The 20683-nt window shown below is 37.3% G+C and overlaps 1 protein-coding gene across 1 annotated transcript; it reads left to right on the top strand.

Annotated features, from left to right (window-relative positions):
• The first annotated feature begins 11563 nt into the window (after window positions 1-11563).
• On the top strand, window positions 11564-13018 carry LOC148842880 (protein UNUSUAL FLORAL ORGANS-like). The gene has a single exon (XM_088959568.1). It carries the CDS (start codon window positions 11777-11779, stop codon window positions 12890-12892), a length of 1116 nt encoding a protein of 371 aa, XP_088815694.1. The 5' UTR covers window positions 11564-11776; the 3' UTR covers window positions 12893-13018.
• The last annotated feature ends 7665 nt before the right edge of the window (window positions 13019-20683 follow it).

A 20683-nucleotide genomic window follows, 5' to 3' on the forward strand; every position in this document is an offset into this window, starting at 1 on the left:
AGCACCGTTTTTTTCAATGTGGCACTAATGTGTCACCATTTTCTAGAGCAATGGCATCGATGCCAAACAAACTCTAAATGGACCCTAAGAAGTTATTTGGCATCGATGGCGTTTATAAGATAAACATTTTGTACGATTTTGTCTTGAAAAACGAGACAAAATATGCTTTAAACGTTTTGTACGCTTTTTTTACACCTTAATGCCATTAGGCGCCATATAAGCCAAACAATGAAAAATCGGTCTTGAAAATGAAAAACGTTAAAATTGATGCTTTTCTAATAAACAGTTCACGTGATTTTTGAGAGAACTGAGATAAACGGCTCAACCAAATAATTTTTTAGACATTTTTAGTTAAACTCATCTCCAATACTGAGCTGCTACCATTTCTTCCAAAAGCTAGATCAATACCAAACACCATCTAAATGTAAGTTATAATGAACACTAACCCTTTATAACCTTATTATGCTTAAGGGTTCAACTACTATATCCGAAAGATATGATATCCAAAAAATTTGTGACTAATCAAACAGGTAGAATTTATCAAAATTCATTGGTCAAAACTATTTCGATATCATGCCTTTTCGGCATTATTAATTTTCCTTATGCTTAAACCAGAACATAGTCACATTTAATTACGCCCAAAAGTTAATCCATATCCGTTAGCACAGTGCGAACGAAATTGTTGCACACAAGGGAATCTAAGGCTCCATTTTGTAGTAGTGTGAATTTTATTTACAATAGTGTAAATGTGTTGGAATACAAATTGGTTGAGTGTAAAACATGGTTAGCTTTTGCTTCAGATTTGACCATGTTTTATTTGTTTATGAGAAATAAAATGACGTGGCTCGAGGTTGGAGGAAGGTTGTTAATTTGGGGGGAATAAGGTAGAAAGCAAATTGATGTGATTCTCAGTTTCTCACTTTGTATGAGAGAATTAAGGTAGGCGGAAGTGGTGCAAAATTTGCACCAGTTTTTCAGACAAAAAATGCACTGTTAATGGATGCAAATAAAACAAAAAAAAAAGAAAGAAAAAGGTATAAAATTTGCATCAGGTAATAATGTTGCAATCATAACCATCAAACGGATGCAAAACTAAAGTAGGTGCAAATTTTTATTTTTTTCTGGTTCAAATTTACGTTACATTGGAAACAAACTCAGCCTAAAGATTTTTTTTTTTTTTTTCACCTAGAGATTGGACATCGTTGAATAACACAAATTAATATGATAAGGTATTAAAAATTAAAACGAGCTGGCTTTTCCCCTTAATTATGATACTAGCAAGGACCGAGCGATGCACTGTGATTTATTAAGCGAAAGCTAAATAATAGAAAGGGTAAAAAATATTTCTTATAATTTCATGGATTTATTAAAATCTACCCTACAGTTAGCATTTTACTAAAACACCACTTATAATTTGCAATTGATTTAATCAATCTTCTATTGACAATGGAAAATGACAGTGTTGACCCTAATATTTATTTAAATAAATTTAATAAAAATAAATAAAAATAAAAAATACCACTTTCGTCCTTAAGAAGACACGGGCAACCACTCTATTGGTTATATTTGGTCAATTTTATTTTTTGTACAACAAAAGTATTAAGAGCATTTTTCAAATAAAAAATCATGGGCCTAATGGCAAAAGAAACACTCCACAATGAAAGACTGATTAAGTAAATAAGTTGTAAAACATATGGGATGTTTTAGTAAAATGAAAACTACAAAGTTGATTTAAGTAAATATGTAAAACTATGAGGTCAATTTGATTGGCCAAATAGCTTATGGCTGAACTGGACCAACTCATGAGCACTCATTATTTCATTTAAATTAATAGTCTCATCTTTGATAAATAACAATAGTCTAATCTCCAATGATTATTGAAAATTTATAACGAAAATACACAATTATTGAAAACGTATTGATAATGAAAAAATACAATAAGTACTAAAAATATATTAACTTAGTCAATAAATAGTATAATCTCAAATAATAGTTTAATCTCTAATAAATAGTAATAAATAAGTTATAACAAAAATATAATAAATACAATAAGTACAATAAATTAAATTTAAAAAAAATCAATAATAGTAGTTTAATCTCCAATAGTTATTGAAAGTTTTCTGTTAAATAACAAAACAAAATAAATTTATACATAATCATTGAATACATTTATCACAAAAAATAATAAATAATTACTAGAATACAATAATTATTAATTTTAGGGAATCACAAAAAATACAATAAATACAATTGGTTGGGCGGAATCGGAATCCCATTCCCATTCCTGCTGGAATGACATTCCCCCATTTGAGGGAATGGCCATTCCCTGCCCCTCCCTTGGGAATGAAATCCCATTCTACTGATTTTAATTCCCATTCCCATTCTTGTTTGAACCAAACATATTATGGGAATAGGCCATTCTGGTTCGGAATTCAGAGGATTTTGATTCCGATTATGATTACAAACCAAATGGACCCTAAGAGTTTAAAATTATTATTAATAAATATTAAATTTTTTGAAAGTTATTTTCTTGAATTTTTACTTGATATAAGTGAAATTAGTTATTTACAATGTTATGTAAAAATATTAAATTATTATTAATTTTAATATTATGTTATAATTATTTTTCTACTTTTCAGATTTTTTTTTAAATTTATTACATAATTTATTTATCTTAACTATTTAAAGTCTAGTTATGTTAAATATTTAGTTATTTAAAACATTTGGTTATTTAAATACTTAAATAATATGTAAAATATTTAAATTATAAAATATTAATTATTTATTGAATTTAATTATCCATAAAATCATAATTTATACTATTATTACATAATTTCATTATTAACTTTGTAACACATTAAATTATTATTAATTTCAATATTATGTTATAATTAATTTTCTACTTTGAAGATTTTTTTTAAATTTATTACATAATTTTGTTATTTTAACTATTTAAAATCTAGTTATGATTAATATTTAGTTATTTAAATATTTAAATAATCTATAAAATATTTAAATTTTTTGTTATTTGAATTTTATTTATTTAAATCTATTACATATTATTAAATATTTGAAAAACATTTAAATCGATAATCTAAAAAACATAATTTAAATTATTAGCACATAATTTTGTGATATATTTTGTAAAATATGAAATTATTTTTTGTGTTTTTAATAAATATTTTAAAGTTATTATATAGTTTAATTATAATATTTAAATAGTTCTTAAATTTTTTAATCCAAACTTTCTTTATATAGATATAGATAAAAAGTAGGGGAGAAAATAAATAGGAATTAGAGATAATTTTGGAAAAAGTGGGGGAAGTAGTTTATGAGAAATTTTAGGAGAAAATATTATTTAAGTTATTGGGAAAGAGCATCTCATTTTTCTTTTAAAAAATGGCATGGAATAAAAACAATAAAAATTTCAAAGAAGGGAAAAAAATTCTTGACCGCTTTATTTATATATATATATATATATATATATAGATAGATAGATAGATAGATAGATAGATAGATAGATAGATATTTATTTATTTACTTTGCTTTTTATGAAGAAGTTAGAGAAGTGATGCTAATGAGGTTCAATTGGTTGATGATAATTTGGGGTCCTATTGTTTTGTCTCAACTTGTATTAATGGCTCCTTATATGCAGCTAAAGGGAACGGAAAATGTTTCAAATCAGAAATGGTGTTTTGGAGACAAATTGAAGGCTATTTTGGTTGGTTTCCGGATCTTCCACCCATAAGAACTACCCACCCCTATCCATAAAATACTACTTCTGTGCATTGAGAATATTTATTTTCCATGTGTGGCTGTGATGTTATGTGGAGGATAGGTGTGGGTAGAAAATCCGGACTGGATTGTTTGGCTATTTCTGCCATAAACAATTTGTGGGTCTACTTTCACTTGATGTTGGGATTAATTTATTGGAAAAAAATTAGGAATATTTCTCAGTATTTTACTAAAGTTTGTTTTGTTTATTTGAAAAGGAACTTCAAAACACTACTTGTGATTTTGTTTTTAACTTTATTTAAATTAGTATATTTTATTTATTTTTAATAATTTATTAATTTTTAAAGAAAATAAGTCGAATCCGATATGGACAATGTTAGTTCAGATTCAAATATACCCTTATTCAAATCTAATCCGATTCATTTGCATCCCTAGTTTCTTGATCAATCTGTCCGACCATTCGGTCTGGTCGAATTTTCAAAACCACGGTTCACTAACTGTTCCAACCCAAATTGGTCCCATGTATCCCTTTTTGTAACCCCAGACACTTGCCAAAGTAAAAGCCGCTCAACTAAGGCATAGTCCTTGGGGTGCAATCCAACCTAAGGCCAGACCGATTCAGCCTACAATTTTAAATGGACAGGGTTGGGCCCAAAACTCCAGGCTTTGTTATTTCAAGTTGGGCCTAGACCCAAAATCGGCACTGACTCAAGAGGTTAGGAATTAGGATCAAGTCAGGCTTAATCGGGTGTCGGGTTTATGGTGGTGACCCATGCTAACCAGGCCCGTTGATGTAAATTTTTTACTTAATGGTTTGAATTATCTACACTAAATAGGTTCAGGCAACTCGTTCCAATTGATCAATCTAAGCCCAAGCCATCCTTGAGCCCAATTAGTAATTTTAATTTGAGCTGAATCTGGATAGGGGTGTTTACAATTCGGTTAACTGAATTATGGGCAGTTTTTGTAAACTAAACCGGTACCACCAGGTTTTTCATTTCCCTAAATTGATACACCGGCAGTCCGACGGTTTTGGTTTTTGACCGGTTCGGTTCTCCGATTTTTATGTTTATAATATATATTATATAAATATATGTATAATATTATATTATAAATAATAAATGATATATAATATATTATAAATACTATAAAAATATATAATATATAATATATTTATAAATAGATTATTATAAATATAATTTATATATAATTATATATAATATATAAAATATATGGGACATATAACCGATCAGTTCAATTAACTGCTTGTTTTTATGTAGGTTAACCAAAAACCGAACCAATCTTTCGATTTTTCAAAAATATCAAATCAATCAATTCAACTAATTACTACATTTTTCGGTTTGGTTTTCTCTATTCGGTTCAGTTTTTTAATTTTTTGTGGACACCCCTAGATCTGGATTCAATATATCAAACTTGCAGTCAGTCACGGCGTTATACTCAATTCTTAGGATTGGATCTAGGTTCATTTTAAACCCGATTCAACCCGCCTCACTTAAACACGAGAGTCGACAGTCCACCCACTGCCACCTTGGCTAACCAAATTGACCTACTGTAAATTTTCCCATTAACTTATTACCACGGAGCTGAAAAGGCTGTTGGCTGCAATACTGAAACATCGATCGTTTATAAGTATGAGATCGGCTTCAGTCGGTGCAACACCCGTTGGTGTTCGAACAGCCTGGAACATCTGTGTCCTTGTGTGATTTTATTTGATGTGGAGATGAGATACTACCGATGCAAGGCTATAAAGGTTTTGGAATGGACTTGCACTGACTGATCGAATCCGGTTTCGTATAAATATACCAGTAAGAGATGTCAGGTTTGGCATGATGGTAGGTAGCTGCCTCGTTCATGAAAAAGAATCATGGCCTCGTGTGAGTGTGAATGTGAATGGTGTCAACATTAAAGATAGAGGAGATTGTCAGTTTGCATACGGAATTCAATATTTTAGATGTTTTTAGAAGATAAATCGTCATCTTCTATGAACTGTCTTTATCATGGCAGCCAGCATTAAATTGGCATCTTTATAAGTTCAATAGCAACTAAGTTGGTTTATTCCTGAACCGGCCAACCTGATTATTTAAAGATCAACCCTGTAACCTGATTGGCTCTACTGCTTAACTATGGTCTCAACTCACTCAACTGAGAATCTGATGCTTTCTAAGTAAACTACTTCAGCTCTCTTCACTAAATGATGTATATTAGCCTTGGCCCTTTATCTCAAAGTAAACACATCACCACTGCTATGTATTTAAAGATAAGAATAAAGGAAAGAAGAATTTATTAGACATCATTATTCATTGTTTCTTATCCTCTTCCTTCTTTATAGCATTTGCCTATAAATTATAACAACTATCTTATTTTCGTATCACTCCAACTTCGAATTCAGTCTCTTACAAATTTTTAGTTTATTTAGGCGAAGTGTTTAAATATATTTTTACTCTCTTCTAATACACCCTCCCACATGAAAACCTATTAGACTTGATGTATAGACAATTAGATGCACACCTGTACCTTGTACAAAATTTTAATTAATTATAATAGACAAACAGGATTAAACACTTAGGCCACTTCGTCCAATACACCCCAATGCCATCTCAAAAACTCAGACGAGACCGGATCTGCTCCACACACCGACTTCGCAGGCACATCCCACTTTGCATTGATAACATCTCCCATACTTATACATCATTATTCATGGGAGGTCGGTGTGAGGCGCCCTGTGTGATGAGCATATCCCAATTCCTTAAATCAGTTAAGGTGAGTTGCATTGATAACATCTCTCATACTTATACATTATTATTCATGGGAGGTCGGTGTGAGGCGCCCTGTGTGATGAGCATATCCCAATTCCTTAAATCAGTTAAGGTGAGGCGAGGTGTTTTTATTCTAGAGAATGACAGTTCAGCCCATGGTCAAAATTTGTAGGCCCAAAGTACAGTTGGAATAGGTGCCAGCTTGATGCTAATACACGGGCGGTCTTGGTGTATAGAATGGGGGTTTTTGATATTTTAAATGTTTATAGATCTGCAATGGAATTCAGAAATCTACGTTGGGCCTGTCCTTACTTCTTCGGTTTTTATTAACACAAAGTTCAAATCATTTGATCAAAAACCAGAGAGTGATGTTCTTGGCTTTTTTTTTTTTGTTTTTTTTTGTATTTTTGTCAAAAGAAGCAGCCTTGGATTAATTAAACAAGCCTTACATGAGGGGAGTTAGCTCCATTGTAATGCAATGATATACGGCCCTTACATGATATGTAGGCAAAAAGATGGGCCACTTGATTGTTGTTTCTACTTATACGTACAAACTAAAGATGAAATCAGTCTCTGCAGATAGCTTCGATAAAGATGATCAGACCATTGGATTGGTTTATCTGTGGTTGCAAACTCCATTAAGGCTGCACTATCTAAGAAAACCAAAAGATGGGTAATACCATGTGATTGTGTTGCTTGCAGTCCTCCTAAGAGAGCTCTTGTTTCGGCACCATAGCTGTTGATGGCCCAGCAAGGCTTCCCTTGTGCAATACAGAATTGATGTTGCGCATGTTGGATGGCGAACCCTCGTCCTACATAACCTGTATTTATAGGATCAAATGAGCCATCGACATGTAAGGTTGTCATGAACTGTATTAGTGGGAAGGTGCGATGACTTTGCCTATGCTGGATGATGTGTGTTATGAGGTACTGGGATGCCTTCTGTATGACATGATATGGATCGGGTTGTCTATTTTTGAATTTGCTGCCATTCCTTGCTTTGCAAATGAAATAACAGATGATACTAAATCTGCTGAGGTACAAGAGTTCTTGTTGTTCACCTACTGATGATTTTAGGCTTGTAAACCATTCATTGATAATGGTGTGTGGCTGATTTTCTGATATTGTGTCTAGGTTCAGCCTGATTTGGGCTCCACACCAAATTGCTCTTGTAAAAACACATCGAAAGAATAAGTGGAAGTTTGTCTCCTCTTGACTTTGCAGAAGCTACATATTCAGTCCTCTCCTTGCAGCCATGGTGAGCATTTCTGTTTAGTAGGCACGCCGTCCCATATTAGTTTCCATAAGAAAACCTAGAATCTATGTGGGATTTTGAGCTTCCAGTTGAAATGAGGACTAGAACTAGAGCTTTCTAATGTGGACAAGTGTTGATAGGCAGACTTCACCGAATATGAACCCGACTTGTTATTCTTCCAAATCACTTTATCCGCTTGCTGGCTTGTATTTGGGATTATTGATAGAATATGAGAGACCACAGATTCTTGGAAGAAAATATTTAGTTTGGCAGTGTCCCAAGATCCTTCCGAAGTGAGGAGTTCAGAGACTTTCATGTTCTTGACTTGTGATTCAGATATCAATGGGTTCAGACTTGGTGTGTGCCCCGGAAGGGTAGGTATCCATGGGTTTGTGATGGCTTGGGTGTCTCGGCCATCTTTGATTGACCATAGTAGGTTTGTCTTCAATTGTGATAATAGTATGGAGTGTGATTGTTTCCACCAGAATGAGCTATTCTTGGTTTTTGGAGCAGCAAATAGGGAGGTATGTGGGAAATATTTAGCTTTTATTTGTTTGCTCCAAATACCCTTGCTATCACTCAATAGCCGCCAGATTTGCTTCCCGAACATGGCCTTGTTCATAATCTCATTAGATCTGAAGCCTAGTCTTCTCTGTTGTTTGTGCTTACATATCTTGCTCCAAGAAATAGTGTGTGTGGTTCTCCCAGTTGTATCTCCCCACTAGAACTTTCTTGTAAGTTTTATTTAATTCTGAGTTTGTGGCTTTTGGGAAGATTGTTGTGGACATGGAGAATGTGGGGATGGATTGCAAGACTAATTTGACTAAGGTGGTTTTGCCTGCTTGGGACAGCAAATTTGAGCTCCGTGCATTTATTCTAGTTGTTACATTACTAAGAACTTCCTTGTGGGTAGAGTAGAGCCTAGGGCCTGTACCAAATTGGCTTCCAAGATATTTGGTGCCTACTAGACCTGTTCATGGGCCAGGCCGGGCTTTTACTCTTCATGAATGGAAATTTGTTAGGCCCGAGCCCGAGCCCGGCCCGACCAACGGGCCTACAACTTGGGCATGAGCCCAAAGCCCGAGTTCGCGGTGATTGTAAGCTATGATTTCAATAGTGATCATTTTGCATTTGAGAGAGAGAGAGAGAGAGAGAGAACTCATCGCCACCGCCGGTGCCTATATTTGCCGCCTTGTCGGTGACTATAAGTTGAGTTCACAGTGTTTGAGATTTGTAAGCTACGATTTCAACAGTGATCAGTTCGCATCTAAGAAAGAGAGAGAGAAGGAAAGAGAAAGAAAGTGAGAAGAGGAACGGTGAATGTTCGCCGCCTCACCGATTATGTGGCTGCCTAAGAGTGTGAAGACTGAGGATTGAGGAGGATGTGAAGACTGAAGAGAAGAGAGGTTCGACTGGAAAGAGGTGAAAGAGAAGAGGGGTTCAACTAGGGTTTTTTTAACTTTAATCTATAGGTTGGGCTGGGCTAGGCTATTTTGGCAATTCCCGAGCCCGGCTTGAATTTATTGTGGGTCGGGCTTTTTGGCCTGGGGTTAAGCCCGTAGGCTCTTTTGTGTGTTCAAGCCTCGGGACACCTCGCCCATGAACTGGTCTAGTGCCTACTAGTGATTTCTTCACATGTAAGGTATGAGAGAAACTTGCGATGATGCCGAGGCACATATCTACTGAAGAAGATGCTTGATTTAGAATAATTTATTTTCTGGCCTGACATGGACTCCTAGGTATTGAGGACTTTTACCAAGGCCTTGACTTGATTCAAATCTGCTCTACAGAATAAGATACAATCATCTGCAATGAATAAATGTGTAATTAGTCTTCTTTGTTGAGTTGGATCCCTTCAAATTGTCCAGATGATGAAGCTAGATTGAGCAACTGGGTTAATACTTCCATTCCAATGATGAAGAAATAAGGAGAAATGGGGTGTCCTTGTCTTACTCCCCTGCTTAATTTGAAATACTCATGAGTTTCTCCTTTTAGTTTTATGGAGAAGCTGGTTGTGGACATGCACTAATGTATTAGCTTGCACCACTTTTCAGAAACTCCATCTTTTTTAGCACTTACAATAGATATGACCAGCCCACCCTATCAAAAGCCTTGGACATGTCTATCTTTAGTGCCATGTACCTTTTCCCTCTTTTCTAGGTTTTCATCTCTTGGTTTGGCAGGATTTGGCCCCTTGTACTTGCAAGGAAGTTTCACTCTTCCTTCTTCTAGGATCATGTGTATTTGCATCCAGATTCTTTGTGTCCATACTTTTTCAACCATACCTGTGAGGGAATCTTTCCAATCTTCCAAAAGTATCCAACTCAACCTGTAAAACCAAGGCCCATGTGTAGTAAATGCAAATTCTAAACTGCCACCTTGCAAGAAGCGAACTGTTACAGGACCAGAAGTTTTCCACTGTGACTTAACATGATTCGATAATAACTCCTCATTAATTTGTTGCCGAGGGAAGAGTCGGCCTTTTAGAGTAAGATTTATTAGTTTTTGTGCTTCCTCGAGTGGTTCAAAGCTCGGTGATTGGCCGTCATCCTCTATGTCCACTGCATGAGAAAAATAAGCTTTGAATTCTTCTTTTGCATGCATGGTACTGGAGGTGCTGACTATTTCTTTGCCTTTTGTCGACATGCTAAATAAGACGAAACTTGGCGTGGCCAATGTGTTAGCAGTTGAATCCCAATGGAAGCCCTATTCAGGACTTCGGGGAGAGGGTGAACGGTTAAGGGAGCTGGTTAGGTAAATGGTTGGGAATAAGGGTATTAACGGTATTTGAAAATCCAATTTCGAATTCGATATTCGACATAATCTAATCGAATTCGGATAATTCAAATCTCTAATCAGTCAAATTCAGATATCTTATTCTTACCCAATGGTTAATCAGATTCGAATTCAGATATAACCTGATTCGATTCGATAAATATTCAAATTTGACTGATTATTTAATTCTTATATAATATATAAACTATTTTATATAATTATATATAATAATTAAGTTATATAAATAATTTATATATTTATGTGTTTTATATCAATAGAATATTTATTTTATATATTTATTAATTATCTAAAATAATTAATTAATTGAATTCGAATCGAATCAAATATTCGAATATTTAATTGGATTCAAATTCGAATATTAATTTTTAATATCCATCAAATATCAAATCGAATTCAGATATCATATTTTTCTAATCGGATTTGAATTCAAATATTGATTGCCTGATGCGATTCGAATTCGATCAGTTTACACCCCTATCAATTAGGGTGGTTATCGGATGTGGACGGGAGGGTGAACAGCCGGGGAGTGATATCGGGTACAGGCAGCAAGGTGTAGTTATCTGGTGTGGGTAGAGAGATGGATACTCAAGGTGAGGGAATAACGTGGTCTGGGATAGAGGGCGGGAAGGTGTACAGCCGTGTGTGCAAAGATGTCAGGGTGACAAGGGAGAGTGGATAATTTGTGCAGGCTGGAAGATGAACAGTCGGGGTGTCGGGCGGGAAGATGTCAGGGTGACAAGAGAGAGTGGATAACTTGTGCGGGTGGGAAGGTGAACAGTATGACGGGAAGATGGACAGTCGGAGTGACAAGAGAGAGTGGATTACTTGTGGTTAGATGAGCAGTTAGGGTGTCTGGTAATGATTTCTTCTGGCGTTTTTCGCTTTACAGACATTTAGTCGAGTTGCCGTCCAGATAGAGGGTAACAGACGCAGGGTCAGGGAATTCAACTAATGTTATTGGCTTTTGGGCTCCACCAAAAACCAACCTCTATAGATTTACACGTCAGAAAGGGTACAAATGGGATTAAAAATAGGAATACAATTCAGATGTGGGTCATCTATGTGGGTCAGACGACCCAATCCCGTACACCTCCAATAATTCAACTCAATGACTCGCCAGTCACCACCAAATTGCAATATATACACAATAGATATCTCTGAAATCCTCTCACAAACAAAAAACAAAAATCTTCAATGACCATCTATCTCTAATATGTGGAGCCACCTCCCCTTTGATCTTCTTGCCAGGATCTTCTCCTTCCTCTCGCCGGACTCCTTGGCGCGTGCTACAACAGCCTGCAAGCACTGGCAGACGTGTGCCAAGGCTTGCACTTCCTACACAGTCCCGGCAGAGCTCCGGCCGTGCCAACCTCCGTGGTTCCTCGCCGTTCATTCGCGCAACCGGGGACTCTCCTGCTACGTTCACAACCCAGCTCTTGATCGGTGGCACTCTCTCCCTCTCGACTTCCTCCCGGACCCAATTCGCCCAATTGCTCCGATTGGCATTCTCCTTCTCTACAGACCCGCCATCTCATCACCCCTCCAATTGGCGCTGTGCAACCCGTTCACCAGACGTTACAGACTTCTTCCCGCCTTAAACATCCCACGCACCAGCCCGGCTGTGGGCGTGATTGGGGTGGATAAGACTGGAGATGATGCCCTCTCCTCCTTCAGAGTTTACGTCTACGGAGGCATGTCGACGGCAACCCATGGGGGTACCACATATGAACCCACGATGGAAATGTATGATTCACGAGCTGATAAATGGCAGAGTCTTGGACGGATGCCGATTGAATTTGCGGTGAGGCTGACAGTTTGGACCCCGAATGAGAGTGTGTACTCTGATGGGTTTCTGTATTGGATGACATCTGCCCGTGCCTACAGCGTGATGGGCTTCGAGGTGAGCACTGGTTTGTGGAAGGAGGTGAAGGTGCCGAAGGCAGATCGACTGGAGTTCGCAGCTCTGGTGAGGCGAAAGGGAAGGCTGGCGCTTGTTGGGGGAGACTGTGAGGGACAAGCTTGCATATGGGAGCTTGGAGCTGGAGATGAATGGGTATTGGTGGAAATGGTGCCAACGGAATTGGGAAGGAGGTTTCTTGGGGGCAAAGGAAACTGGTTTAGAACCAAGTGTGCGGGGATTGATGAGGCTGTATACTTGTACAGGGATCTTGAGTCTGAATTGTTGGTTTGGAGAGAAGTTGCAGAAAAGGGTAGATGGGAATGGGTTTGGATTGAAGGTTGTAGTTGCATTAAGGGAGAACAAGTTCCAAAATCCCGAATTAAAGGAATGCTTCTCCAACCCAGTCTTACTCCCTCTTACACTCTTTGATCTGTCAGAGTCGGAGAGATTTGTTCATTGGTGTCGTTCACTCTGTATGTCCTGTGATTGTATCTGTAATTCTGTATTTTTTCAGCTGTTGAAACTGAAATAGTCGCTCTGCAGCTGTTGGTGTTAGATGTACTTCTAGCGTCCCATGAGCACGTTACACCACAGATCAGGCATCTGAGAAAATCCAATGATGTTGGTTTCATCTTCAACTCGGTTCGACTGGTTTTCTCCCACAAGATATGCGCAGTAACAATTTCGCCCAAGTTCCACACTCGGGCAAATGGTTTGCTTAGATCTACACCAGCTCTATATCTCCACCTTGAAGTAGATTTTTTCTTTCTCAAATCCCAAAACCAAATAAAGCACAATCCTACAAGTTCCAAGAATTTAATAAGGCTAAAACAAAATTATTTTATCGAATAAGAGGTTGGACATAGAAAAGAAATTAATGGTGATTTGTCAAATACCTCCAATCTGGCAATCCCACTTGTGGTTGCTAATTAGTAAGAAGAGAATATGCCGGAAAAATTCAATTCCAATTTCAACTTTCGAATATAAAAACTGTTCACAACCAAAATGAACAGACTAATAAAAAGTGATTTGGCCAACATCGTTTCAGAATAACATCCAGGTTGCCAGCTTCTTATTTGTCTACCATCTCTTTATTAGGGATGGAAACTGTCAGGTATCGGTTAGGATCTAACCCAAACCCATCATCCATAAAAAAATAAAAATAAAAAATAAGCTTCCAATACTGTCCTAACAGGCTACTGCAGTCGCACATTGGGAATATCTCCCAGTCATTCATGGGAAGATGTTCCCAATGTATGACTGCAATGGCTGGTTGAAATATTATAAACTTGTCATGGATTGAATTATTATAAACCAATTCTGACCTAAAAAATTAGAGCCAACTGGTAGGGATGCAACTTCATCAGGTTCAATTTGAGCCAAAAAAAAAAAAAAAAAAAAAAAAAAAACTAACCTCATCCAAAACTTTCCACAGTTGAACTTGGATTTCAATCCTCAAGCTGGGCCTAGGCCTAAACCCTGACTTTTTTTAACCTGGGTCCAAGCCCGAGCCAACTGTAACCAAACTCTAGCCCAGCCCAATTATATATATTCCCTACATCCCAATTTAGACAGGATTAGGGCCTTTTTCAATGAATTGTGCCAATAATACGGGCTTGGGTCTTAAGTCAAAGTTTCAAAGTTTTAAGGTTGGGCTTGGGTTAACCTTAAACCCACCCCATCCTGCCCAAGCTGCACGCATAGACTATGTTTGGTTTGATAAAAAATAAGAAAGAAACAAAGAGTTGAAGGATAATTCTCAAGTAATTTCCACAAAAATCCTTTATGAACTTCTCCATCAACTTTTTCTTTTATCAAACCAAACACAGCTTTAGTGGATGGAAATAGACATTTTTTTTCTAAAAATGCCCTTGATAAGAAAAGTATTAGTTTTGCCTCCAAAGCAAACACAGTCCTACTATCCCAAGTTTCTATTTCTTTAATGCATTTTCAACTTTTCATTCCCTAGCAGAAAAGCTTTATAAATAGGACTATTTTTTTTGTCTATATAATATACAAGCTAGAAGTAAAATAGACTATTTTTTGGATAAAGGTAAAATAGACTTTCAAAAAGTTTTAAATGCCAAACAAGTACTTTCAATCAAAAGTTACACCCAGTTATTACCCTTAAAACTAATCTTCGCTTTTACCCAAAAAAAAAAAACTAATCTTCATAATATTGATTAACATTATAAGCTTGCATCTTAAGAAATTAACCACTAATACAAGTTGAACCCATTTATGTTATGTCATGAAAAGAGTATCGTTGAAAAACCCAAGTGACATTTATCACCCACTAACCACTATTTTCTTTCGACCCACTAAGGGGGCATTCTACAAGATGATGTTTTTTTGTCAGTTCCAAAAACAAATTAAAACCTTGAAAACAGATTATCTTACAAAACAAAAGCACAAAAAAACATGTTCTTAGTTGTGTGTTTGTTTTCTGTTTTTAAAACTGAAACCATTTACTAATTATTCAAAAACATGGTTTCATCTGATTATTCAACTTCATGTTCCATAAATCATACAATAACTATATGGGTTCGACTATGATATGGAAAAGATTATATCAGAAAAATGTCTGACCAATTAACTGGAATCATAGACATGGTAGCCAATCAGGTGTTATTTATCAAAACTCATGGGTGGGTTTTGGTTGGTCAAAACTCTTTCCATATCATGTCTTTTCTGCATCATAGATTTTCCCTATCTATATTAAAACAGTTGTTTTTGTTTTAAAAACCAATATTTTGTTGATTTCAAAAACACATAAACTTGTTTTTCCTTTTGAAAATAAAAACAGAGCTCAAAAACAGGCTTTTGTTTTTTGCTGATGTGTCCATTCCAAAAACAAATGAAAAAAATATTCATATTGTAGAACGCCCCATAATTGACTCTATTATTTGGTCCCTAATAATTCTTCATTGTTTTGCGGGGAAAAACTCTATGGTTTCTGTGTTTTGATAATTTAGACCTACCATTGAAAGATAGTAATGCTTGTTTTGAGAGAAAGTAGGAGAAACAGAAAGTTGAGTGAAATTTGTTTAAGATATTTCGGTTTTTGTCTTGGTTATGTTTGTCAAAGAAATTTTCCTCAATTTTCTGGTGGTCTCTTACTTTTTCTCAATACAAATACTACTTTAGGGAAATACCATTGCAGAAGACAAGCTTGTTGAAATTGCTCTTGTGAGGAATAGAATCTACCAACCTAATTTGTGGTTGCCAAGCGGAACGTTAGGACCTAAGGCTTAGTTTGGAAAGAGTATAAATGCAAATACATACAAAATAATATAAAATACAAGGTTTTGCACTCTACATATTTGTATTTATACTCCTTCCAAACTGAGCCCAAGCGTTTGAATCTATTGACCACAAAACAGTGGCTACATCCTGTGTATAGAACCAATCGTGTGTACATTGAAAACATCTCCCCATAGATTCTCTGCTGACTACAACCATTGCTGGCTACATGCATCCAGCCAGACATAGAGAACATCACAATATAAGGTAAAACCAATGTTCCTGATGTGTCGTTGGATAAAGGTAGCCAGCAATGTATCGTGGTCAACAGATCCAAACTCACAAGAAATGTCCCTGATGTGTGGTTGTGGGTCTTGTGGCCAGCGTTTTTGTATCAGGGACTCATAACCTAATCACTATGAAGACAAAAAAAAAACGCTTCCTTATACTACCCAAACAAGAAATGAATCTATACTCTTCTTATTCTTACAACTTGCAAGGCTTTAGATGCAATATAAATCCACAATTTGCATATACATATTTGTATTTGTACTCTTTCCAAATTAAGCCTAGAGAATAAAATTCAGCTTGTGAAGATGGATGGTGAATATCTAGGTTAAAAAAATCATTATAATAGAATCTATATACATACTAAAGTAGAAAGTACCATGTCAAATGACCTCAGCTTTCTCCCTTACCCAAACGGAGAACTCTCAGACCCTTTTCATTTTAGCCTTCCTTAATTCCTCATGAAGCCACCTCATCATTCCCTTCTCCCTCTCTCATATTGACACCTCAGCATGCCCAACCCAGTTTATCCCTTTGGATATCCCCTATCAAAACTATTCCTAAAATCTCTGTCAACCAAAATCTAATCTAATCTAGCAAAGTGGCACCATTATTCTTCACTTTCTCCTAAATTATCTACAATTCCTATTTATATCCTAAATTATCTCTTATTTATAATTTACTAGAGAATTTCTCTCCCCCACTTTTCATCTATATCTATCTAAAGAAAGTTTGAATTAAAAATTTTAAGAATTATCTAAATGTTATAATGAAATTATATAATAACTTTAAATTACTTATTAAAACACAAAAAAATAATTATAATAGATTTATTAGTATTCATATTATTAAAAATTTTATATTTTTATGAAATTCATAAATATTAAATATTTAAAATAGCTAAATAATTATATGACAAAATATTTAATATTATGTAATAACTTTTAAATAAATAAAATTTAAATAACAAAACTTTTTAAATATTTTACATATTATATAAATATTTAAATAACTAAATATTTTAAATAATGAAATACTTAACATAACTAAATTTTAAATAATTAAAATAACAAAATTATGTAATAATAGTATAACTTTTAATTTTACAGATTATGAAATTCAATAAATAAGTAATGTTTAAATAACTAAACATTCTTTAAGTACCCTTTGCTCCGGGGCGTCTCTCCTCTGCTCCCCCTACCGATCTGTCTGGCTTTTATTACTTTTCTATACAAAATTCTTTAAGTACCCACGATGGATGAGTTCCTCAATCTCGTCGCAGAGACTTTTACAGTTTTCGGTACTATGACCGTGGTCTTTATGAAAATGGCAATATACATTATTATTCCTGGTGGCGGGTCCCCCTTCATCCGGGGTGGCCACCTCACAAATGGTGCATCTTTAATTGTCATTAAGATTTCCCCTCGCCTCGCATTGAGAGGGGTGTAGTTCGTCCTCTCAACTGGAGGAGCTCGGGGGTGCCAACCTAACTTTTCTCCCCTAGTTGGGGACTTGCTCTTCTTCCTCTTACTGTTTCCATGGTGTGCCTTGTCGTCGTCTCTCCTCCTCTTCTCCGTTGGGGCTCTGGCCTTCTGGTTCATTTCCTCTTTAGTCTCGATGAACTAGTCGACGAGCTTGAGGAAGGTGGTGATGCCCTTAGGCTTGTTCGCTACTACGTGCCACTTGAACTCCCGGTGAGTGACCTCTCTTTTGGTCGCGGTGAGTCTAACCACGGGGTCTAAGTTTGGGATCAAGAGGCAGGTGTCGTTGAAGTGCTTGATGTAGCTCCTGATGGACTCTCCCTCTTTCTGGATGATGCTGAGAAGGCTTTCCTATGACCTTAGACACTTCTTGCTAGTGATGAAGTGCGAGGTGAACGCTTGCACGAATTGCGCCCAGCTCTGGATTGTCCCGGATGGGAGATTTCTATACCATGTGCGCGTTACTCCTCTGAAGGTCATGGAGAAGGCGACACACATGCAGGCTTCGCTAGCTCCGGCGAGGCGCATCTAGGACTGAAAGGAGTCCATATGGTCATTCGGATCGAACGACCCATCGTACTTGTCCAGAGGGGGAATTTTAAAGCCTTTTGGCATGGGATCCATTAGGAGGCCGGGAGAGAGGGGAGATGGTACTGAAAGGAGGGGCGCAACCTTCGTGACCCTCGGGTCTACTCCCGCCTTATCTTTGGGCTGCTCGGGCTAGTCGAGCTTCGCTAGCTGTTTAGGGATTAGTGCATGGCGGGCTTTGGGACGCCACCTTCACTGCCTTTTGGCTGAGTCTGCGCTAGTGCCGGCTATTTCGATGTTGCTAGGTCGGGCCTTGGCTTGTGAGAGTCTGACTGGAACTGGCTTTCGCGAGCTAAAGGACTTCGCCTAGAGTTTGTCACCAGGACTTCGAACCGATTGCCCGTCAATGAGGCTTCCGGTTGCACGTGCTGGGATGGACTGACCTTGGTGGAGGCTGTTGGATCTCTCATGCTGTGGGACGAGGCTTGGGAGGTCTCCCCCCTACGAGGAGGTCGGGTACTTCGGTGGCGATCAAATGGCTGCTAGTTCAATGGTGTTATGGGGCACCACGGTTAGGCTGGCTGCTGGCTCTATTGCAACACTGGGAACTGCTGCTGGTAGAAGTGACACAAGACTTGTTGTTGGTAATGCTGAAGTTGTTGGACTTGCTGCATTTGGGCTTGCATGACTTGTACACACTGCACTAAGTCACCAAGCTGGCTCTGCCCCATTGCGGGGGGACCACGGTGGGTTCAATGAAGGTGGTGTTCACCGCAGAAGGGAGTGGGGAGTTCACAACTTCAGCAACCTGGGGTAGGTCCAGCGTGGGGACTTCAAAGGTGTTGAGGGGTACAGTAAACTGTCCAATGTGTACAGTGGAAACTTCGAAGATGTGTTTGTTCTGTTGTTAAGCCCGACATTGCTAGAAGATGCCATTGATGCTGGTGAAAGTTTGGTAGAGAAGCCTTTTGAAATGCTTCCCATAGACGGCGCCAATTGAAGATGCGCAATCTGGCCACTCCTAGCTAGAGGTGACGAGGCTTCTAGCTGGCGACGGGCAAGAGATACCTGCAAGAAGGACAAAGAGACCTGGGGTTGAACACCCGATGGGGACTCTCCAATGCTTAAGTTAGAACTCGGTAGCGAGCTGAGAAAAAGAATGAGTACACAAGAAGATGAGAGCTAGAGAGTGGTGAATATGTGATACCTTTGCCTCTGAGGGGTCAGAGTGCTTATATACTGGCGTCTGACAAGTTCGGTGGGTTTGATCCCGAATCCCTGTTGTGGCGATCTACTATCAGGTCATACCTCAGAGTGGCTGGCCGTTACTTTCAGGGCAGAGAACAGGCGAGCTACAATGATCGTTGCATGGTACGGTCCCGCCAACCGGGAGACAACCTGTAGACACGCTGCCGCCAGATGGGAGACAGGGGCACAACCTTCTGGATTGGCCGACGTTGTGCCGTTAGACGAGGAACGCGGGAGAAGTTTGACAAGTACGGCTTTGTCAGATGAGAAACTTCCCGTAGAGCGTTGAGCCGCCCTGTAGCGAGCTACCCTATGACGAGCTACTGGTGGCGTGCCGAGGTGATTCTGCCTGAGACGAGTTGTCTTCGAGGTGGTCCACTTGCTTGGGCCTAGAGCGAACTTGTTGTTCTAGTTCGCGAACTGGATGAACTTAACTCGGAGTGCAGCTCGGGACATCGGCGTACTCGAGCTCGCTCTGCCGCGAGCTAATACCTGCTGAGTTGTCACCTGTGTCGAGTCATGTCTACGTACTGGTCCGCCTATGCTAAGCTGTCGTGTATGCTAAGTCACGTACACGTGTCACCTAGTTAGGAGGTCAGGCCAAATCACCCTTCATCACTTTCGCTTAACAAAGCTCGCATATCACATGGGTCCCACTAGTTTACATTAAAAACAATCAATCCTTAATTAAAGAACATTTGTCTATGAAGGTTGAGAATAAAACATTTGACCGTGAGGCTTAGTTTGGAAAGAGTACAAATACAAATATATACAATACAAATACATATAAAATAATATGTACGGAATTTAGGTTTTCCACCCTACACATTTGTATTTGTACTCCTTTCAAACTGAACTTGAAGAACTAAAAACAAACAATGGAGGGATATTTGAAATTACTAGATAAAAAGATAAGACAAAATAGGAATATGTTCTTGAACTATGTTTTTATTTGAAAAATAAAAATAAATTATTTTTTTCCAAAAAAAGATAATGTGTTTTTGAAACCATGGAACATGATATTTAATAGTTAGATGACAACATATTCTTTTCTTTTCTTTTTTTTTTTAGTATTTACAAACGCAAGATACTAATAACTCTCCCAAGGCAAATGGTCAGTTTGTACTAGTGCCAAGGATCAAAGTATCGATGTCGGATATTATATTGGGTAAGTTAGATATGGATACACTTTGAAATGCATCGATACGAATAAAAGATATAGAAACGCTTGGATGTGCTGGTGAAATGCATATAGACCACATAAATACATTAATCATACTAAACCAAAAGCTGAATTATCTATGAATAAGATATAAACACATGAGAAATGCATACTTCAATAGGTTATACGAAGAAAAATATTACAATAAACAATACTGGGACTCTAGAAATTCAAACATTGTACAATAATTATCACTCTTTCAATTTTATA

Source organism: Nelumbo lutea, chromosome 8 (genome assembly GCF_056320005.1).
Source record: "Nelumbo lutea isolate HS-2025 chromosome 8, American lotus-T2T, whole genome shotgun sequence".
NCBI lineage: Eukaryota > Viridiplantae > Streptophyta > Magnoliopsida > Proteales > Nelumbonaceae > Nelumbo > Nelumbo lutea.

What these genes read in the sequence shown, in the direction of transcription:
- LOC148842880 (XM_088959568.1), top strand. Translation starts at nt 11,777, where the DNA reads ATGTGGAGCCACCTCCCCTTTGATCTTCTTGCCAGGATCTTCTCCTTC.